The sequence below is a fragment of the Panicum hallii genome, chromosome 2 (genome assembly GCF_002211085.1).
Source record: "Panicum hallii strain FIL2 chromosome 2, PHallii_v3.1, whole genome shotgun sequence".
Lineage (NCBI taxonomy): Eukaryota > Viridiplantae > Streptophyta > Magnoliopsida > Poales > Poaceae > Panicum > Panicum hallii.
The window spans coordinates 40,345,471-40,365,953 of NC_038043.1; the positions used below are offsets into that span (position 1 = coordinate 40,345,471).

Here is a 20,483-nt window from a genome sequence, read left to right on the forward strand (position 1 = left end):
CCCAAGCAATCAAAAGGTCACAATTTTCAGACTTCTCGATCTCGATCGATGGCGTTCCTAGTTTTACTTGCTGCAGTACTATTGGTGCTTAGTGCCCAAGCGGTTCATCATGTCGCCGGCCAGCCAGGTTAAATAATCTACAATAATCTTTGCTAGCTTTTACAAATGATCTTATGTGCTTGTTGCTTCTTGTTCCTTGTCCGTTTCATTTCGCTTTTTTTTTTCGGGTCCGCCGTTTCATTTCGCTTTGAATGTGTGTACGAGAATACAGGGTTCCTCAGCATCGACTGCGGCCTGGACGACGAGTACAGCGGCTACAAGGACACCGACAACGGCATCGTCTACGTCTCCGACGGCGCATACGCCGACGCCGGCGAGAATCTCAAGGTGGCCCCCGAGTACGAGAGCCAGTTGGTGCGGCGTTACCAGACGGTCAGGAGCTTCCCGTCCGGCGTGCGCAACTGCTACGCGCTGCCCACGGTGGCCGGCGCCAAGTACTTGGCCCGGCTGGCGGCATCGTACGCCAACCACGACGGCACGAACGACAGCTCGGCCATGGAGTTCGACGTGCACCTGGGGGCCAACTACTGGGACACGGTGCTCGTCAGGGACGACCTGGCGTACGAGGTGCTCTTCGTCGCTTGGGCCGGCTGGGCGCCGGTGTGCTTGCTCAACACCGGCCATGGCGCGCCGTTCCTGTCCATCCTGGAGCTGAGGCGCCTCGGGGACGCCTTGTATCCGGCGCTCATGGCCAACCAGACCATGTCCAGGTTTAGACGGAGAAACATGGGTGGTAAATTTACAAGGTATGTATGTATATATACTTTCCCTTTCGCACATCCTAGTACGTATAGAGTTCGCGATTGAAAGAAACACGGAAAAATAAATTCAGTTTGACAACAGCTGGCGAGTTCAGTGGCAGGGTTTTTTTTAATTCGTGTAGGTTACGGAGTACAATTCATAAAAACTCGTAGAACAAAAAATATGCATACAGAATAAATTATAAAATTCATAGAACAAACAATACACACATGGAACAGATCATGTTACATACCCTTTAAATAAAATATATATAGAACAAATTAGAAAACTCATGAAACAAACATATATGCACATGGGGTAGATCATATGAATCGTGAAAAAATATACACTTAGAATAAATCATGAAAACTCTGACACACAAAAATATACATATGATATAAATCATATAACTCTTGAAATAATTATAAACGTGTAATAATTTGAACATATTATGAGAATGTATTGAAATATGTTAGAAAACCTAAAGTAGAGGAGAAACAAATAATTGGGTGGAATAAGTCATGACTACTATAAGAATTTTAAAGAAGATTGTGAAACAAAATAACTAATAGATAAACAAAATAAATAAGACTGTACAACCGGGGAAAAGTCCGGTTTACACCGTCCAACTATTGCAAAAGTCCGATTTTCAACCTTCAATTGCAAAACCGGATAATAAAGACATCCAACTATCGAAATCGAACAAGTTGGCCCCTTTTGTGTGGTTTCCAAAGATGATTTTGTATTTTAAAAAATTAAAAATTCTAATTAGATTTAAAAAATCAAACTAATTTATTTTAAATTAGAAAAATATGAAATTAGTACCAAATTTTTTCTAAAAATATAACCTATCTATTATTACTCTATTTGAATCTTATTTATTCAAATATAGTAGGCATAATTATAAACAACCAAATACTATGAATATGATAAAATTGGATCCGAATAACTGACAAGTAGAGTGCCAATAGATAGGTTACAATTTTAATAAACTTTTGATACCCATTCCATATATTTTTTAATTTTAAAATAAATTAGTTATGAATTTTTAATTTAAATTAAATATTTTTAATTTTTACAAAATAAAAAACCACCTTTGAAACCACTCAAAAGGCTAAATTTACCTAGTTTTGACAGTTGGATGGTCTCTATTATGTGATTTTGTAGTTGAATGTTGAAAATCGAACTTTTGAGATAGTTCAGAGCTGTAACCCGACTTTTCCCTATATTATATGGGTGAAGCTTGGATATTAATGAGATTAAAAATGGCAGCAGTAGCAGCATAACAAACCAGATTTAGAAATGAACTGCAGTGCACGCTAGAACAGTTTTTGGGCCATAATAGCTGATGCGCGCGCTGGGCAGCTAGCAGGTCGGCTTTTGCAGCTAATATGACACCTACTGAATCGTACGTAGCTGGGCGGTGGGCGGAGCTCGTGTCCACTTCAACTAGGCGGACGCTAGCATCCTCCATGAAAAGTAGCTTGGACTCCATCTAAAAAGGAATGACATATTAGAACTTTTAAAACTGTATAAAATAAAATATGCCTTATATATATTAATGAAAGCATCGAGAATGTTCAATATTTATTGCTTTCAGAAAATTATTCCATATATACCAAAACGTAGTGAAACTTTCACCTAAGAAAGCATAAGCTCGTATAATATTAATTAAACACAAAAAATTAGAGGGCTAATCATGTAGATATAGTGTGTTAAAATTTGATACCCCTAATTATGCGCATCAACCCTGAAATTTAAATAAAAAGGATAATTATGAGTATAACGTGAGCTTGCATTATATTGTATCAAGAACAACATGGATGAACCTCGCAAAAAATCGTAGATCATAGCGTTTGATGCAATCGTGATAAGAGAATAAGAAATTTGCAAAGCCGATAAGAAATTCTTTTAAGCACAACTCTAAAAGCGTAAATGATTATTGCTCGTACACAACTCTACTCAATCCTCTAGGATCTTCTAGTTCTTACCCTATATATGAATATACTAGTGTGCTACATAATCGTATAGAGTTTAGGGTTTGAATGAGATCTTGTGTTGATATCCAAAGCTTGGGTAGAAATGGACTGCTGGTGCAAGCTTAATATCCAAAGCTTTGAATGAGACCTTTTATATATTGACATGATGAGCACACTTAATATCTCTTGAGCACTCTTAATTATTGTCCGTTTACATGTCTTGGATGAGACATTGTGTTGACTTGAGTCATTTATAACATCGTGCATTATCCATGTCCCTCCCCTTTATATATGGTAACTCCATGGCGGACTGCAGTGGCTAATAACCTTTTAACTGATTTTATGAAGGTTTCCTGACGATCCGTACGATCGTTACTGGTGGATGACTGTCAACCCTCAATGGAGGAACCTCTCCACCGCACAGAACATGCAGCCGGATCCGAGCTTCGTCGAGCCCGTGGCCGTTCTCCAGACAGCTGCTACAGCCACCGGCAACAACACAGCACTCAGTTACAAGTGGCAGGAGAACAGGCCCGCGGACTCGTTCATGGTGTTACTTCACTTCGCTGACTTCCAGAGTGCCCAGCTCCGGGAGTTCGACATCTACTTCAACGGCAATCGGCTGGGGCCGTGCGACAAGCCTTACAGACCGCAGTATCTGGCATCTTCTACCGTGTGTAGCTCCGGATGGTACAGGGCCAGCGACGGCAACTATAACATCACTCTTGTCGCTTCTGCTGTCTCCGAGCTGCCCCCGATGTTAAATGCGATTGAGATATACAGTCTGCTTGCCTTTGACACTCCGACGACATTTCCTGATGACTGTGAGTTCTTCACTTCTTCTCTTACTCCTCATTCTCTTTCTGTTTTCGGAATTGGATTGACTATCTGTTTATCAGTATCATGTTTTTTCTATGTGATGGAGACAACCAACTTTAGTTTAATTTTATGTCTCTGGTGCGTGTTAACATTCTCTTGGAAAAGAATAGCAAGTTAAACTTTACAACACTATAACTATTTTCACATAAACATGATAAGTATAATGTATTGGGCATATTTCATCGAGCATAAACTATTTTGATGTTGGGTACTTGGGTACCACACTTCACAACTTTCTAGATACGGCATCCACACTATTAATCATTACTTTACTCGCCGTCAGAGAAAAGCACCCACAAAAAATAAGCCTAGCCTACTTAATAGTGAACGAGGAACCTATAGACAATGCAAGCAGGAAGAGCTGAAACTCAATTAATCAAAAAGACTAGTGTTATCAGACAAGATCAGGATATTACTCGAAATTAAGCTGCATCCGTCGAAGTACTAAGTGGAAGAGGGGCCGGTAGCTCTGGCACCCTCCGTCACTCTCAACCTACCACTCTTCTATTTTTGTAAGTGTAGTGTTGCTAGGGCTTCGCCTAGGAGCTCTTCTTCTCTTGTATATCTTTAAATGAGCCCTGAATTTTGATTGATAGCTTGATTATACCGGTTAAGAATAGGAGGTCGTGAAGGGCGAGATGGTTGGCTATGGGTCCAGTTCGACTGATCCTCTATTCCACCGTCTTGCCACGGGCACGGCGTGGATGTCCTCGTGGAGTTGGTAGCTCATTGTCCAAAGTGATCCTAGGGTTCACAGGTGCTAGTGCGAATTCGGCCGAACCCGCTCTCTTAGTCATCTGACGCACCATACAGTGATTTGGATGCATTGGATTGTTTTCTTAGGCTAGTTGCATAATGAATTGATTATTTTATCAATTGCTTATTTTGATGGACTCATCGATCCAAGTGAGTTTCATCCGAACCTTTGGATTCAGCCGATCTATATCCTACGCTTCTTGTGATTCCAACTAATTTTTCTTGGCACGAGGTAAGATTGGGATCGGCCAAACCACATGAGTTCAACTAAACCAGTACTTTGGTCATTTTTATGTAAATTTATCTAGCATGATCTTGCATTCAAGTAAACACCAAAATCTTGTGAAAACAATTAAATTCAATCCAGCAGGTATGGTGGTTCCTTTGAAAAATTTGTTCAATTCACTGTTGGTGTTGAAAGTTCTACGTTAACAACAAACAAGACAATAGCAATATCTATCTATCTATACTATAAATAAAGAGTAAAATTTAAAATATTTTTCATCCAGATTAGATACATTGTACTCAGCATATTGGACCCACTTGTTAGGGTTGAGGGAGTGTGGACCCATAAAAATTGAAGATTGAAAAATATTTCTACGAAAATCATTTTTTTTCTCACTACTTCCGTTGTTCCTCCACCTGGGTGCCGCCGCTCTCCCACTGTGCCGTCAGCAATGCTCTCATCGTACGGCTGTCGCTAGAATTATTGTTGGAAAGGATGGAAAGGATATCTGGTTATGAAGATAACGATGTCTAGGGGTATTGGAAGGTGGGTATTGTTGGAAAGGATGAAAAGTATTGCAGTTAGGGTAAGTATATTACTATGTCAGTGGTTTCATAGGTTGTCTCGTTGCTATGATGTGGAGGAAAGAGGGTGAGGAGAGAGAACGAGATGGTTGCTTCACGAGATAACCGCCTCATGGGTTAAAATTAAGAAACTATGAGACCACTTACTCATTGTACAAGTTGTTATTGTCATATTACTCATAATATTTTTTTCATTCCACAAATTAAAGAATATGGTAGTACTACGAGATAATAAAAGTGAAAACCTATTGTAGAGGTGAACAATAGGTGGTATGTTTAGTCGTCGTAAGGTGACATGTTATTACATGAAATCATCTATTAGACGGCTCCAATATATGCAAATAGCAATAGACTGACGAGGAGGTTACTGGCCGGGCCATCCCATATAGTGATAGATCGTTTTTTTGGCGACGCCGAAGAGCCCGAGACAGTCAGGTGCAGGCTACGGCCGTGGAGGAAGCTTGGGGGGGGGGGGGGGGCTTTCTTGCCGCCGTCTACGGCATCTACCTGACCTGCCTGCGCTCACAGCGCTCGATCAAATGGCGCTGAAGGTTATCTTACCGATATGGGTTTCACCCCTTGTCGTCTTATTTTGGATTTCTCTCCCAGTTTAAAAAACACAAGTGAGGTTGAAATGTTATTTTTGCCAAGCATTATGCTTCGAAAAATATTTTGCTCCTCTTGCACATGCACCTGCCTTGAAACCATGAACCTGAATGTTTGCCACTCAGTTCTCACACATCCATTCTGACTTATTTTTTCTTCACAAGTTGACGCCATCATGGCTATCAAATTCGAGTATGGCGTGAAGAAAAACTGGACGGGTGATCCATGTTTCCCAACCATTTATGCTTGGGACGGTGTGGAATGCAGCAATACAAGTGGTAAGACTACGAGGATAACATCATTGTGAGTATCCAAAAGCATATCCTTTCGTTTCCTTGTATTTTTAGTCTTACAAGTACTAGTAGTCCAGTTTATTATTGGTGCGTCTGATCTCAATGTTGGATTGCAAATTGCAATGCAGAGACCTCTCAAAGAGCAACTTGCGTGGTGTCTTATCTACAAATTTTTCAAAGCTTACGGCGCTCGAGAATTTGTAAGTGCTACATGACCTGCTCATGCCCTCGGCCCTCTACAGTTTCTGTCAGAAATCTAAATTTGCCATGAATGAGAATCCCGTTGTGCATCCAAGAATGATCGAACATGTTAGCATTAATCTTGTTACCAGAGAATTGTGTCCAGGTTCGGCTATTGTCTAGGTTCATTGCTATTAGTGCTAGCTAGATTTCAGTTTATAGTTTAGGAGAATATGAGCAAATCATAGGAGGCATCGACTGCATTAACTAGGAGCATATCATGGAGAGCTGTATAGCCCTATATCAGCTAAATAAATAAATGAGAAACGATGAGGGGCTAGTGTTTTGCCGCATTGACCAAAAACTACTTGAGTTGTTTTTCACTTGTGTGTGTCCACCAGAGCAAAAAGCTAGTATGTTTGTGATATACACTCAAGAGAGATGGAGTGATTTCTAACAATTGGTATTAACAGCCTAAAGACCTATTGAAAATATATATTGCATTTTAGAATTCTCTTAAGCAGATGGCTCAATGTTTAGAGAACCTAGTGTACTTTCTTGATCCTTGTTAACACTACACTGTTGTTTTATGCTACGGGCACGTAAATGAACAGGAAGCTAGGAGAGTTAATGCTCCATTTTCCTAAAAAAAAGAATCGTTGTATAAAATACATGGAAAGGTGGTACTCGAGGAGACACTGTTGTATGATCCAGTATGATGAGGGAGGATAGAGAGGAGCCTGTCCTTCCAAGTCCTTGCTAAGTGCAGATTTCCTTCTCTTTCCACTGAGTTTTCTTTTTGTTTAGAAATTCAGGAAACTTTGGAACAATTGTTGTCATTAAACTCCTGGAGAGCCAGGACTAGGGTTATGCTATGAATTGCGTAAGCTTATTGTGTACAAGTACTTCCTAAGATTTACATGTTCTGGGCTAATCATGTTAGTATGCTGAATCAGTCTAGGAATTTGTTTCTGTGAGTCCATTCTTTAGGCCTTTGTAAAGTTATTGCAGTAATGCGATAAGCCACCCTCAGTAAGATTTCGCTTTCAAGCCAAAGAGATAGGAACTATATAAGAAGATCAAATCAGCTGTCTGTTTGGTTATAACTTAAACCTTGGAAGTCACAATATGTTGAAGCTAAAGCTAGGCTAAACATACTCTAACAAACATCACGTTGAGGTGCATGCACCATTATGTTGCACTGTATATAGTTTGTCATAAATAGATGAGACTATTATAGGAGAACGTCTCTTTCATGATGGCCATATTTGGCATACCCACATGTTTAATTTTTCTTCCAATCTGTAAGTTACCGAATTCTCCAATCTTTAACATATATTCCTCTATGATTTTGACAGTATCCCTACAACATATTTGAGTTTCATATTAAAATGAGAAAATTCACTGATGGTGATGAACAATCATACATTCATACTTGTCATGATTATGCTTCAGAACTTCTCTGTATGCCCTTTTTATCGCCTATGACTAGCTAAATAGTTGGGAACATGTAATGCTGCAACTCTATATAAATAGAACCCAGATTTTTATCATAACTCATCAGTGTAGGGTCTGAAATAAATGCCTATATTTTCTGGGCTTGCTCACTATAGTGGTGTAAATATTTCAGGGATCTATCTTATAACAACTTAAGCGGGCCAATACCTGATTCCTTATCAAGTTTGCCCTCCCTACGAGTTCTGTAAGTGGATGTATTTGTATACAGTTTATAACATAGCAGGGACGTTACCAAATTATTTTCACTTTCTACAGAAATGTGTCTGGCAACAATCTGAGTGGCGATTCCCTTTGCACAAATTACAATGGATCACTTATTTTCAGGTTATGGTTTTCTTCTTTCCTTTTCCCCTTACTATAATTGTGAATTTCGGATAGTATCTGTTTCTGTGATCTTTAGACATGTAACCCGGCAAAGACAATCTACTCCCCCAGACTAAAATCTGTCCTTTTGTCTTTGTGTATTTCAGATATGATTCTGATACAAGTGCATGTGACAAAAGGACAAGTTCATCAAGAAAAACTGCAGCTGTCTTAATTACTTCAGTTGTTGTCCCTGTGCTTGTTGTGGCTGCACTTTTTCTTGCATGTTTCATCTGGAGAGCAAAAAGAAAGTCTAATGGTGTGTATCCTGTTGCTCTAGTCCTTGCATGTATATTTGCTGTTTACTTAGTATTTCTGTTATACATCTCATACTTGCGCAACCACTTTCTGTAGAAAATCGCACAGGAAAACTGCAACTGGAGAGTGCTCCAATAAGTATGAAAGCTCAAGGGGATCACCTACAAGATTCTGAGAGTAGGAGGTTCACGTATAAGGATCTGGAGAATATTACCCATAATTTTGAACGGCTCATAGGACAAGGAGGTTTTGGACTTGTCTATTATGGTCGTTTAGAAGATGGTACCATGGTTGCTGCCAAGATGCGCTCTGAGTCATCATCACATGGGCTAGATGAATTTTTAGCTGAGGTATCAATATTTCAGCCACCATGGAATATTCTAGACTCACCAGCAATATAATTTTGCATGGCAATTGGCACACATGTGAATAAACGGCATGAGTCACACAACACTCAAGGAACTTATGTGGCAGTTATTAATATATATTCTCTATGTTTGTAATGTTGTGACACAGGTTCAGAGCTTGACAAAGGTGCATCACAGGAATATAGTTTCTTTGGTGGGTTACTGCTGGGAGAAAAATCATTTAGCCCTTGTTTATGAGTACATGTCTCAAGGCAATCTTTACGATCATCTGAGAGGTTTATCTTCCTATCTTATTCAAGTACTCATACTATTCAAGAATATATTATGCTTTGGACAAGATACGGTCTCCAATAAGAAGCTCTGAGTGTTAGTTTTCAAAGCAATATGTTACTAAAACGTCTAAACCGTAATTTTACAGTGTTTCTAATAACAAGTCCAATTGTACTACTTTCATGTGACTAACGTATATAGTTTTGTGTATGTTCATGGTCAAAGTTGAGGAAATCTAGCCACATATTTTTAAAGCTTCATTTATTTCCAAATAGAGGGAGTACTAATTAGGAAAATGACAACTATGAGACTGTTTTAAAATTGCATCTAAAATATCTATGCATGTTTTGAACTATGAACCATCTCGAATAATTTTTTAGTTATTTCGACCAATATATGAAAAAAGAAAAATCCTTTTGGGGTATCTACATATCTTCGTTCAACTCTCAGTTGGACAGCATGGACACAAATTTTGTGCCTAAGTGAGCCAGAATGCCCCTTGCGCATCCAGCTATATAGAGTTGTTTACATAGGTATGGGGAATGACACGTGCAATCCATGTTCTCGAAAAGGAATTACTTGACTCTGTCAGCATGATGTATCACATCTAACTCGAAAAGGGATGACACCCTGTTTCCTTTTGCTGTATGACTTCTGCCAATGCGTATATTTATCTTATCAAAGGGTTGGTCTTATTTCTAGCATAGAGAAGTGGGAATCAGAACAAGAAACCTGGATGAGTTTCGTATTTCCACAAATTTGCTGAACTTGACATGTGAAGGTTGTTAACACAGTTCTGTTCTTCTATTACAATGAAGGTAAACATGCTGCTGTTGAAATCCTGAACTGGGGAACGCGTGTACGAATTGTGCTTGAAGCTGCACAAGGTATGGTGTGCAGCCAACTAGATATTTTGTGAGCAAATCTGTCATACGTTCTTTCATATTTTCAACTCGAGGCATTCCTGTTATATGTATAGGCCTGGATTATTTGCACAAAGGATGCAGTCCACCAATCATTCACCGGGATGTGAAGAGCAGCAACATTCTCTTGGGTCGGAATCTGCAAGCTAAAATAGCTGATATGGGACTGAGCAGATCATATCTTAGCGATACTCAGACTCACATATCAGTCACTGCAGCTGGCACTCCTGGTTACATGGACCCAGAGTACGTCGATCTGTCCCTGTGGTACACTATTACATTTTCATGCCTTTTTCGTTGTAGCTTATTTTCGAAATTTCGAATATGCAGTAAAACTAGCAAAATTTTCATTGTTGTATGGAACATGTTTTCCTTTTCACACAGCCTCTAGATTTAAGGTGATTACGTGATAAGGCTTGTTTGGTGCTCTATTCATCTCTGAAGTTCTTGGCTTCGGTTTTCTCAGGTACTACCTCACTGGAAGGCTTACTGAGAGCAGCGACATTTACAGCTTCGGAATCATCTTACTTGAGGCAGCCACCGGTGAGCCCCCGCTGCTGCCTGGCCTTGATCACATCGTCCAGCGCGTGAAACAGAGGATGGCCGCTGGCGACATCGGCTCGATCGCCGACTCACGGCTTAGAGGCGCCTACGACGGGAGCTCCATGTGGAAGGTTGTCGACATTGCCATGGCGTGTGCGGCGGACGACGGCACCGCGAGGCCCACGATGGCCGATGTCGTGGCCCAGCTCAAGGACAGCATGGCGCTGGAGGATGCTCGGGTGAACGACTGCAGGGTCCCGGCGCGAAAGGTGCAGCGTGATGACGCGGCTTTGATGCCCTCGCTTGGTCCATCGTTGAGATGAGGTTTGGTTTAGTCCATTTTGTAGTCTACATCGGGGTTTCTGTGCTGTGAGCTTGATGTGGATTGTTAATAAGGCACATTAGAGTCTGTCTGTGCATTCGTTTTCAATCCCTAGTTATTGGTGAGTAGACAGGTAATAAGATTGACATGCCAATATGCGAAGGAAACCATAATTTCGAAACCATGGTTGTCCCAAATAAAATAGTACCTTCACTGATCTCTCCGTTAGTTTTGGTTGCCGTGGATTTTTTACTTGCACCGTGTAATCTTTCGTATCTTGCATCTGGTGTGGTGTGCTTTCGTATTGTGTTAGGCGACTGGCCAAGGGCCCAAATTTGGTATATAGTTTTGTACCTCGAATGACCGGTAGAGCTCCTGCCGTTTGCTTAAAAGGAAAACGAAACCAATCAATAAGGTTTGAGAATGAAATAGCGTTGTTCATTTCAAACCATGAATATTCAATACAAAAGTTGGAGGGGATCATGTTCCACTACGCTTGGGGCTCGGCTGCTCTATAGTTTCGGTTACCTTCCGATTCAAGTGTGTCTGCTACTCGGAATTTTGTTTGTTTGCTGGGATTCAGATGGCCTTGCTTGATTTGGTGCCTACAGCGTGGAAACACGGGGAGCTGCTCTGTGTTAGTCAGAAGGGCTGTGAGGAAGTTGCTAAATTGTTAGGCTTGGCACTGTTTTGTGACTGAGAATGCACATTGTGTGGAAATGAATTGGTTGCTTGCCATTCGAGTAGGGCCGATCTAGTTATTCTTACCTTGGTTAAACTCTGATGCGCTGACCTCACGAGTCTCGGACAGTCTCACGGGTTAAATTTCACCTTATGAAATTGTATGCCCTATTGTTACTTCAGATTGCAGACTTACTCCACTTTTTACAAACACAAACATCCGTCACATTGTTTGTGGTTGTACCAGTCCTAGAAAGATTTGCTCTGCAAGATGCAAGTTACATGTGCGGTTGGTTCCATGTGGATGTTACATGCCAATTTCTCTTGTGTGTTTCTGTCCTCTTAGGCACCCCTATCTATATTGTACAATGTATATGCAAGCTAAATGGTTAAAGTCACTTTCTATTTCCTTTTGCTGTGCAGATGCTGGAGTCGAGGCAAATGAGTGTATGAAAGTGTTTCTGGGTGTGTAATTACTCCCATCAATCCTCTGTAAATTACAATTTCTAGCAGCTATTTCATCCCTTTTATGCAACTTGCAATTTTTAGCAACCTATCTCTTTATCCCACTATGACTCTTATTGCATATCAAAGTAAAGAACAAACTTCAAAACTAATAATAAATCACAAGTTTTTCATTGGTTTATTCGACTGACTGCAGTAAATTAGACAGTTATATGTATGGCCTGGAACTGAATGAATTCAATGGAATCATAATCCTATTAATTTGGTTTCTGCAACTCTTAATTTTTTTTGTACTATTGGTTTTATTACAGCAAGGAACCCTGATGAGGTGGGCTCTGAGGACTGCACTTCTATTCAACCATTTGACCTAAACCATTTTTTTGGTGAAGATGGAAAGATATATGGTTACAAAAATCTTAAGGTAAGCAAAGTATTTTACTGTTATTGAGTTAGCAGATTCTCCAGGCCTTTTTTCTTCCACTAATTCTTTCTATAAGTTTGACATGCTAGTTATCTGACCATGACTGTATTGGATATGGTACTTTTTTGCAGATAAATGTGTGGATAAGTGCAATATCATTCCATGGATATGCTGATATTTCATTTGAGGAAACATCTGATGCGAGTATTGTGTATTTGATTGTAGCACACAATCTGTGCTGAATCTCGAATTCTTTACGTGCACAGATGATTTTCTGTAAGTTTAGCATGTGTAGTTACTGCATATGGTTGCCAGCTGTAATTTGGTATTGCTTTAGAATTTGGTTATAATCTTGTCGAGTACCTTTGAGCTTGTTTTTACTTGTCCATTGCTTGGATTAATCATCTCAATGACACCTCACAGCAAACCAACTCAAACCTTCAACCAACATTCCTCATCTTTGCTGTTTTTCTTTGGCATTTGAATGCATTGACTACCGTTGTTGAGTGAGCAATGTAATCCATAATTTGAAAATTTCATTTGGCATGTATTTGTTAGTAAACATAACTTTAGTCCTTTCTGATTTCCTCAAGACATTGACAAAACATTTTACTGATATTTTCCAGGGAGGGAAAGGAATAACAGATCTAAAGCCTGTTCTTCAGGTCTGTTTCATTCACAATGTCATTGTTTAAACAAAGAAACCTCCACACATAATGTTTTATATTTCTTAAGCTTCATTCATTCTGTGACAGAGCATTTTTGGAGAAAACTTGGTAGAAAAAGAGGAATTTCTGCAAACCTTTTCAAAGGAATGCGAATATATCAGGTACTCTTATTTCCTAACCGTAGAATGCTGCATCGGTAATAATTTGAATTGCTTAGAAGCAAAACATATTAATTGTTCTTATTGTAGAGATGTGGTGACAAATGGTAATGCCATAAAGCATGAAGGCACCACTGAATCAGATCCAACAGTTGAGGTAATCTGTTTGTTCCTCTGTTTTTATGTTTTTGATTTGTAACTTGTAACACTTGTGTAAATTTGATCTCAGATCGACATATCTAATTGATATAGGTTAAAGTAAAGTTTGTTCTTTGAAGTGTTATGACTGATCAATTTATGACACTATTTTTTGTCCGTCAATGTAAAGCATGATCATTTTGCTGAAGTGTATTCACTTTTGTGAATTCAAAAATTTAGAGTTTGCTCTGTAGCTCGAGTCTGTTATTTCTCTGTAAGTTCATGTTCAGCCTGCTGTTCAAGGTGTCATCTCTATTCAGGTCCCAAAAATCTTGAGATTGATTTATATTTGATTCCCAGATTGTTCGAGTTGAACTCCAAGGTGCTGCTGCATTCCTTTATTCTCGTCTGGTGCCGCTTGTTCTGCTTCTGGTTGAAGGTAACCGAAGGCTTTGAAATATAGTAGTCTGCTTTATTTGGAACTTCTTTTCTGATATCATTGCACTCTAGGTTCCACTCCTATAGATATTGGAGAACATGGATGGGAAATGCTTCTGGTAGTAAAGAAGACAACACAAGAGTCTGTTCCAAAATTTCAGCTACTAGGTTTTGCAGCTGTCCATAATTTTTATCATTACCCTGAGAGCACTCGATTGCGAATCAGCCAGGTTGGTCCTCTACTCCTTACAGCTGTACTTTCTATTTGTTTCATTTATATGTGTATGAAGTTATTCTCCATGATCTAGTCAAATCTCTTTGAAGTTATTCCATGGTATTGCTAGGTTCCAAGGGCTGTCAGTCTGTTTTAGATGTTAAACTGACTTTGATAAAGTTGCATAACCAAATGTTTTGAAAAGTAAAGCAAGTTTTCAGTCTGGTTGGGTGTTTTTCCTGATTTGATTTTGTTTATTTTCAGATACTGGTATTGCCACCTCATCAGGGTGAAGGGCATGGCCTTCGTCTTCTTGAGGCAATCAATTCTATTGCACTATCAGAGAACATATATGATGTAACAATAGAAGACCCTTCAGACTACCTGCAGTATGTGCGTTCATCTATCGACTGCCTCCGTCTTCTCACATTTGATCCAATCAAGCCAGCGCTCAGTGCTATGGTCTCGTCTCTGAAGGAGACCAACCTGTCAAAAAGGACTTGCAGCTTGAGGATGGTTCCGCCAGCTGACCTGACCGAAACTGTCCGGCAGAAGCTGAAGATCAACAGGAAACAGTTCCTGCGGTGCTGGGAAATTCTGGTCTGTCTAAGCCTTGATTCTGAGGACCGTAAGAGCATGGACAACTTCAGGGCCTGCATATACGACCGCACCAAGGGTGAAATCCTTGGTGGCGCCACTGGAACCAACGGGAAGCGTCTGGTGCAGATGCCAAGCAGTGTGAACGAAGAGGAGTCCTTTGCTGTGTTCTGGACACAAGATTGTGAGGATGCGGACGACCAGACAGTTGAGCAGCAGCCAGAAGATCTCAAGACCCAGGAGGAGCAGCTCAATGAGCTCGTGGACAACCAAATGGAGGAGATTGTTGGGGTTGCGAAGAATGTTGCCTCGCGTGGGAAGGATAAGCTGGCAGAGCTGTTGGCTCGGTGAACCCGGGTGATACTTGCTTTATATCATGCTAACATGGGAACGCTATGGAAGCTTTCTTGGTGAGATCTTTTATATAGACCGGCTCTTCAGGGTAGACAGGGAAATGTTGGTTGTTACACTGTCTTCATAAGTTGTAGAACCAACACAAAAATAGGTCCAGAGTAGAAGAACTTCCCATCGGATTATTATGTATTCCAATTCTGGAATCTTTGATGAGAATGTTACATTTGACTTGATTGGCAACCGTGCTATATCTTGGAATGTTTCTTACAGTACACCCCATGGCGCCTGAGATCCAGTTTCAGGGTGATTGTGATCCATTATCTATTTGTGGATATGCAGTACAGGTTCCCGTTTGACAGCTGGTACCTAGTGTCAGTTGTTGCAGGGTCAGGATCCAACACCAAATGAATGCTTCTCCGCCATCCTCAGCTCAAGTCCCTCACCTCTCTGGTTAGTCTCAACATAAACATGCATATATATATAATTGAACATGCTCATAAAACCTTGAAAGCTTCAAACCATTTCATCACCACGGCACTTGTACACACATGATTCACCACACCAGCTTCATATGAAAAACAATTTACTGAAGTCTCATTATAGAATTACTATATATAACAGAGATCTGGCCACCAACAATCTAAACCCAGGTGCAGGCACAACCGCGCAAGTTCATCTTACCAATGGACCAGACGCTGGCACCAAATCTGCTACATCACTCCGTGGGCTTGCCCTGGCGCTACTGTCTTTGTGGCGAGCTTCCTCTAACGCCAGGCACTCCTTCAGCTGTACCACAAGAGTCTCCATCGTTGGCCTTTGAGCAGCAGCATCTGCTGTGCACGTCAGGGTGGTCTCAACCACCTTCCACATGGAACTGATGTCGTAGGCACCTCCGAGCCGTGCATCTGTAATCGAGCTGGTGTCACCAGTGGCTATCTTCTAGGTTCCACTCCTTACAGTATTGGAAGCTCGCCAGTGGCTACCTCAAGAAGAACAACTCCAAAGCTGTAAACATCGCTGCTCTCCGTGAGCCTTCCGGTATGGTAGTACCTAAAAAACAGCAGGCAAAGCACATTAAAAGAAAAGGAGAGCATCGGACATGCTGGCCTCATCCTATTAGAACCCAAGGTTGCATCAATAGGAGAATTGCTTGCAAATAGTGGGTCTCAATTTTTCTTTTCGTTTGTTTTGTTACTTGCCACTTGGCAAATTAACCTATTCACGATTTACGTGTGATTCAAATAGCATCAGCGATACGATAAACAAGCACCACAACAATATTGACAGAGAGAGACATACTCAGGGTCAATGTAACCAGCTGTGCCAGCTGCAGAGGCTGATATGTGGGTCTGACCATCACTAAGAAACGTTTTACTGAGTCCAAAATCTGCTATTTTAGCTTGCAGATTTCGACCCAGGAGAATGTTGCTGGTCTTTACATCCCGGTGAACCATCGGCAGGTTGCAACTTCTGTGCAAATAATCTAGGCCTGTACGTATATCAAACAAGTAAAATACCAAAAAAATAAAAATGAGAATGAACAGCACAATAAGCGTTTGCTTTAGAGAAATATATTCTTATCTTTTTTATGGCAGCATACCTTGAGCAGCTTGAAGCGCCACTCGTACACGTGTTCCCCGGTTCAATGTTTTTGGAGCTAATCCAACTTTTGGAAGCTTTTATAAAACATTCCAAGTATTTTATCTGGGTTCGCTGTGTCCAACTTCATCTCTTTAAGGTTTTTTATCTCGAAATTTTTTGAATGCTTCTGAATATTTTTTGAATTCAAAATATATCATCTAGACTTCTATAGATTTATTTTGAATTAAAAATGCATATCCAAAAGAAAACGATAAAAGTACCGAGTCGGCCCAGCCCAGCCGAGCCCGACCCAGTCTGCAGCCCCCGTCCCCTACAGGGACGCAAGCAGCCCCGCCGCCGCCAGGCTCTTGCCTTGCGTGCGTTCCAGGGGCGCGCCCCTGCCCCCTTCGCCATCCCGTCTGCGTCGCCGCTGCTCTCGTGCGCCTGTTATTCTCGCGCACGGACCCTGCAGCGCCGCCGCCTCCTGGTGAAGCCCTGCGGCCACGCGCCCTATCCTGCCGCCGCCTGCGGCCTCGCCGCTCAGGAGCCGCCGCCATAGCCCGCCTGCACACCAGGGTGCCACGCCAGCAAGGCCGTGCGTCCCCTGCTCGCCTCGCGTTGTGCAGCACCGTGGCCTTAAGATATTGACGAAGCAGAGCGCCATCGCGCTTACAGCCGTGCTTTGACCACGCCCTGCGACAGCATAGCCGCTGCCAGGAGGTCCCGACGCCGCCTCTTCCTTCCCGATCAGGTTCCGGCCATCCCGATGCATCTCCGCTAAAAGTAAGGTATAAAACGGATTCCCCTCATTGTTCTCTTTCAATTCCCCCACTTCCCAAAACCTCTCGCGCGACGAATCGACGGGAATTTGAGCTACAGTGCCCGCAGGTCTCCATTGGAGCTGATCTCGAGCTTTCGCAATTTAGTCCCTGGAATGTACGTTCTTTCGCGTTTATGTCCCTCCCTGTTTACCTCATAGATTGCACGTTTTAGCTCCGTTTGGATTGGTTCATGTTGCATTAGTCTTGTTTTAGCGTATTCTATAGCTTAGTAGCGCCGTAGTCCGTGTTTCATAATTAAATTTAAAATTAATTTGATTAATGCCTATTTGAACCTAGCTTTCTAACTAAAAGCAAATTAGTGTTATACTACGGTTTTGCAATTAATGTTGATATGAATAATACCAGTTTAAATATGTTTTTCTTAATTAAAATAATCTTAGTTTATAGTTTTCTTTTCTATTATAATATAAAAGTTTTCCGATAACTGTTTCTTTTGTTTCTCTCCAACAGTAGCTCCGTTTTCAGCATCTCTTGTGCTCTTGTGACTGTAGCTTCGAGCCCTCTTCTTTAGTGTGTTCTTGTAATGATTTTCTTCTATTTGGTGCCCAGTTGTTAGTTGTGCTTGTTTGCTTGTTTCTTGTATGTTTATACCCGATGTCGTGAGTAGAAAGGAACGTAGTTTGAGAGCTTTGAAGGTTAAGAGATGCAAGAATAAGAGCCGAAGACTCTAAGCAGCTTTTATCTCGACTAAAGGCAAGTATATTCCTCGATCATATTTCATCCTAATAATTTTTATTTATATTCATTTACGCTTGCATGCATTAATTTGATGGGTCCTACTTTATCCATATTTGATATCCTTATCCTTAAAAGTCAGGTTATTTAAATCATGTTAGGTAGTTTGCTTAGTTGCTAAACTATGGTTTTGATGGTTTATAAAAATAATACTTGATACATGATTTATATATTTTGGAACCACTGTGATAAATGATGATTAAATAATTAATTTAAATCATGAAGAACCACCTAGAAAAATAGTGCAACCACAAGAACTATTTTGCATTCTTCCTTTTTGGTTTGCAGAGCAGGATAATTACATCATGCTTGGCTATATGAACTACTTTAATAAGTACGAATATATCACAGATTACTTTATTAGTTCCTACATCATTGAGTTTTTTTATTTATGGTACCGCAACCAATTTATTCTCTGTACACATTTGATCCCAGTTCCCACCTTGGTGACTTTTCTTGAACGTTTGGAAACTGCAAAACATTTTGCACTATTGTGGTTGAGTTGTAAAGCTCCCATTAGCAAATTAGAGTTGCAGAGGATCTCTAGCAAGTCGGGAGTCGAAATGATGACCTGAATAAATGCTAAACTCGAGTGACCTTTTCTGCTGCTACTTTCCTCAAGGGCACCTTTTCCTGCATATATTTGTTAACCGTGTCCTGGTATTAACTCTTTGCTGCTTCTGAGTTCAATCAAGCTTTGGTTTGGATACATGTTTCTTACAAGTAAGGGCGAAGGCGATAGTGATATGGGGTTACTGCTTGTTTCTCCTGATCTTTCTCTTTCATGCATTTCATGGATCAACCCGGATCTACGGGACTGCGCACTTGGCATTGACTTTCTATAATATGGGATTGTGCGTATCCCATACCTTATACCTGTTGTAACTACTCAGACACGAGTAGAACTAGTCGCGACAGAAGGAAACTACCAGAGTATTATTTAGATAGGACTCCTGACCTCGTATCTGGATAGGATTTCCATGTAACTGTTGTCGATCGAAACCCACCGGCGAGCAGCGACAGGCAACACGAGGAGCCGGGAGGCTTCCGGGACGGCTGGTGGGCTCCGGTCCCTCGGTCAACGGCCCAGCAATCTGGCGCACACCCTGGCTTGGAGTTGCTAGGCGTGCCACCTGATCCTGTACCTGATCAGGAAGGTGTGATTTGTGAAATTCCTGTAAGCACAGACACTTGTAAAAATCAGTCCGAGCCGTGATCGGCTCATCACTCCTCCCCGGTATCGGCCATAAGGAGCCGATTGCATCATTACTGGGTCGGATCTTTGGGTCAGACAACATATGTATATGATATTGGGATAAAACTTGCTTTAAAGATATTAATCTAATCCAATCTACGACAGCTAAGCCCTCACTACACAATCGGAACGTCCTACACGTGATTGAGCCTAACGAATACGCAAAGCATCAGAACAAATACCCAAACAGAGACCCTAAGAACAGCTAAAGAGCCGATTCCTTAAGAAACCCTCTATGCGGACTAAGATCCGATACTAACGTACTGCCGGAACTTTCAACTCGTTTGCAAGGCCTAATCATGCACATATCGAGCTAAATCCCTAAGAAGTAGGAACTAGCCGTAACAGATTGGATCTATCAACAAAAACAAAGCAAGACGCGATTATTGCATCCATGAACGAGTGCAATGATCGCGAAGCACGCAAGAACAACGAACAGTGCAAGATCATGACATAAGAATAACATTACTCTATGCGCGCTATGATAACTAATGCTACTCGCCATCTACAAGGCTTCAGAACGAGCAACACATAAAGCAACAAGCAAGAGCAATGCGCCCCCGATCACGCGAAGCGTGATCAGGAGGCAACATGGCACTTACCCGATGAAGAACCCTGGAACAGGGGAGGCGATGCGCCGTGAGTTGTTGATGAATGAATCCTTTTCTTGTTTATTCATGGTACATATTTATAGTCCGTAGACTTGTTCTCCTTAACTAACCCTAACCAAACACGACACGAATCCTAACTGCCTAAGCCTGAGTTTACACGGCCTTACTGGCCCCAAACACCCGTACGGGACCCGATCTGTAATCCTACCATCACCTTTCCCTAGGCCCGTTTTGCTCCTTGGCCCACTTTTGGCCCGTCCAGAATATGGCGATAACACATGCCCCCCTGGTTTCGGCAATGGTAATTCCGAAATCATTTATTTTAAAACCATCTCGACCCTTCGGCTTCCGATCCGTATATGCCTTTTCGACTTCCAACCGATATGACCGCCCTGAACCAATCTCCTCGGGAACTGTCACAACGCCGATTCACTTTTCTCCCTATTTAACCTTTAT

At 41.3% G+C, this 20,483-nt stretch overlaps 2 protein-coding genes and 1 pseudogene across 2 annotated transcripts; 2 read left to right on the top strand and 1 right to left on the bottom strand.

The window, feature by feature from the left end:
• Positions 1-22: 22 nt before the first annotated feature.
• LOC112882217 (probable LRR receptor-like serine/threonine-protein kinase At1g51810) lies at positions 23-11,015 on the top strand. Its single transcript, XM_025947214.1, has 13 exons — positions 23-127; positions 272-806; positions 3,129-3,604; positions 5,996-6,134; positions 6,253-6,324; positions 7,935-8,006; positions 8,078-8,146; positions 8,293-8,444; positions 8,540-8,793; positions 8,960-9,086; positions 9,900-9,968; positions 10,061-10,250; positions 10,471-11,015. Exons 1-13 carry the CDS (start codon positions 49-51, stop codon positions 10,868-10,870), a joined length of 2,634 nt encoding a protein of 877 aa, XP_025802999.1. The 5' UTR covers positions 23-48; the 3' UTR covers positions 10,871-11,015.
• Positions 11,016-12,121: 1,106 nt separating this feature from the next.
• Positions 12,122-15,243, top strand: LOC112881037 (histone acetyltransferase type B catalytic subunit-like). The gene is made up of 9 exons (XM_025945748.1): positions 12,122-12,143; positions 12,327-12,436; positions 12,568-12,636; positions 13,063-13,101; positions 13,192-13,265; positions 13,353-13,419; positions 13,761-13,839; positions 13,911-14,068; positions 14,317-15,243. The coding sequence occupies exons 1-9, from the start codon at positions 12,122-12,124 to the stop codon at positions 14,998-15,000; spliced, it is 1,302 nt and encodes a 433-aa protein (XP_025801533.1). The 3' UTR covers positions 15,001-15,243.
• Positions 15,244-15,631: 388 nt separating this feature from the next.
• Positions 15,632-17,248, bottom strand: LOC112881038 (annotated as a pseudogene).
• Positions 17,249-20,483: the final 3,235 nt, after the last annotated feature.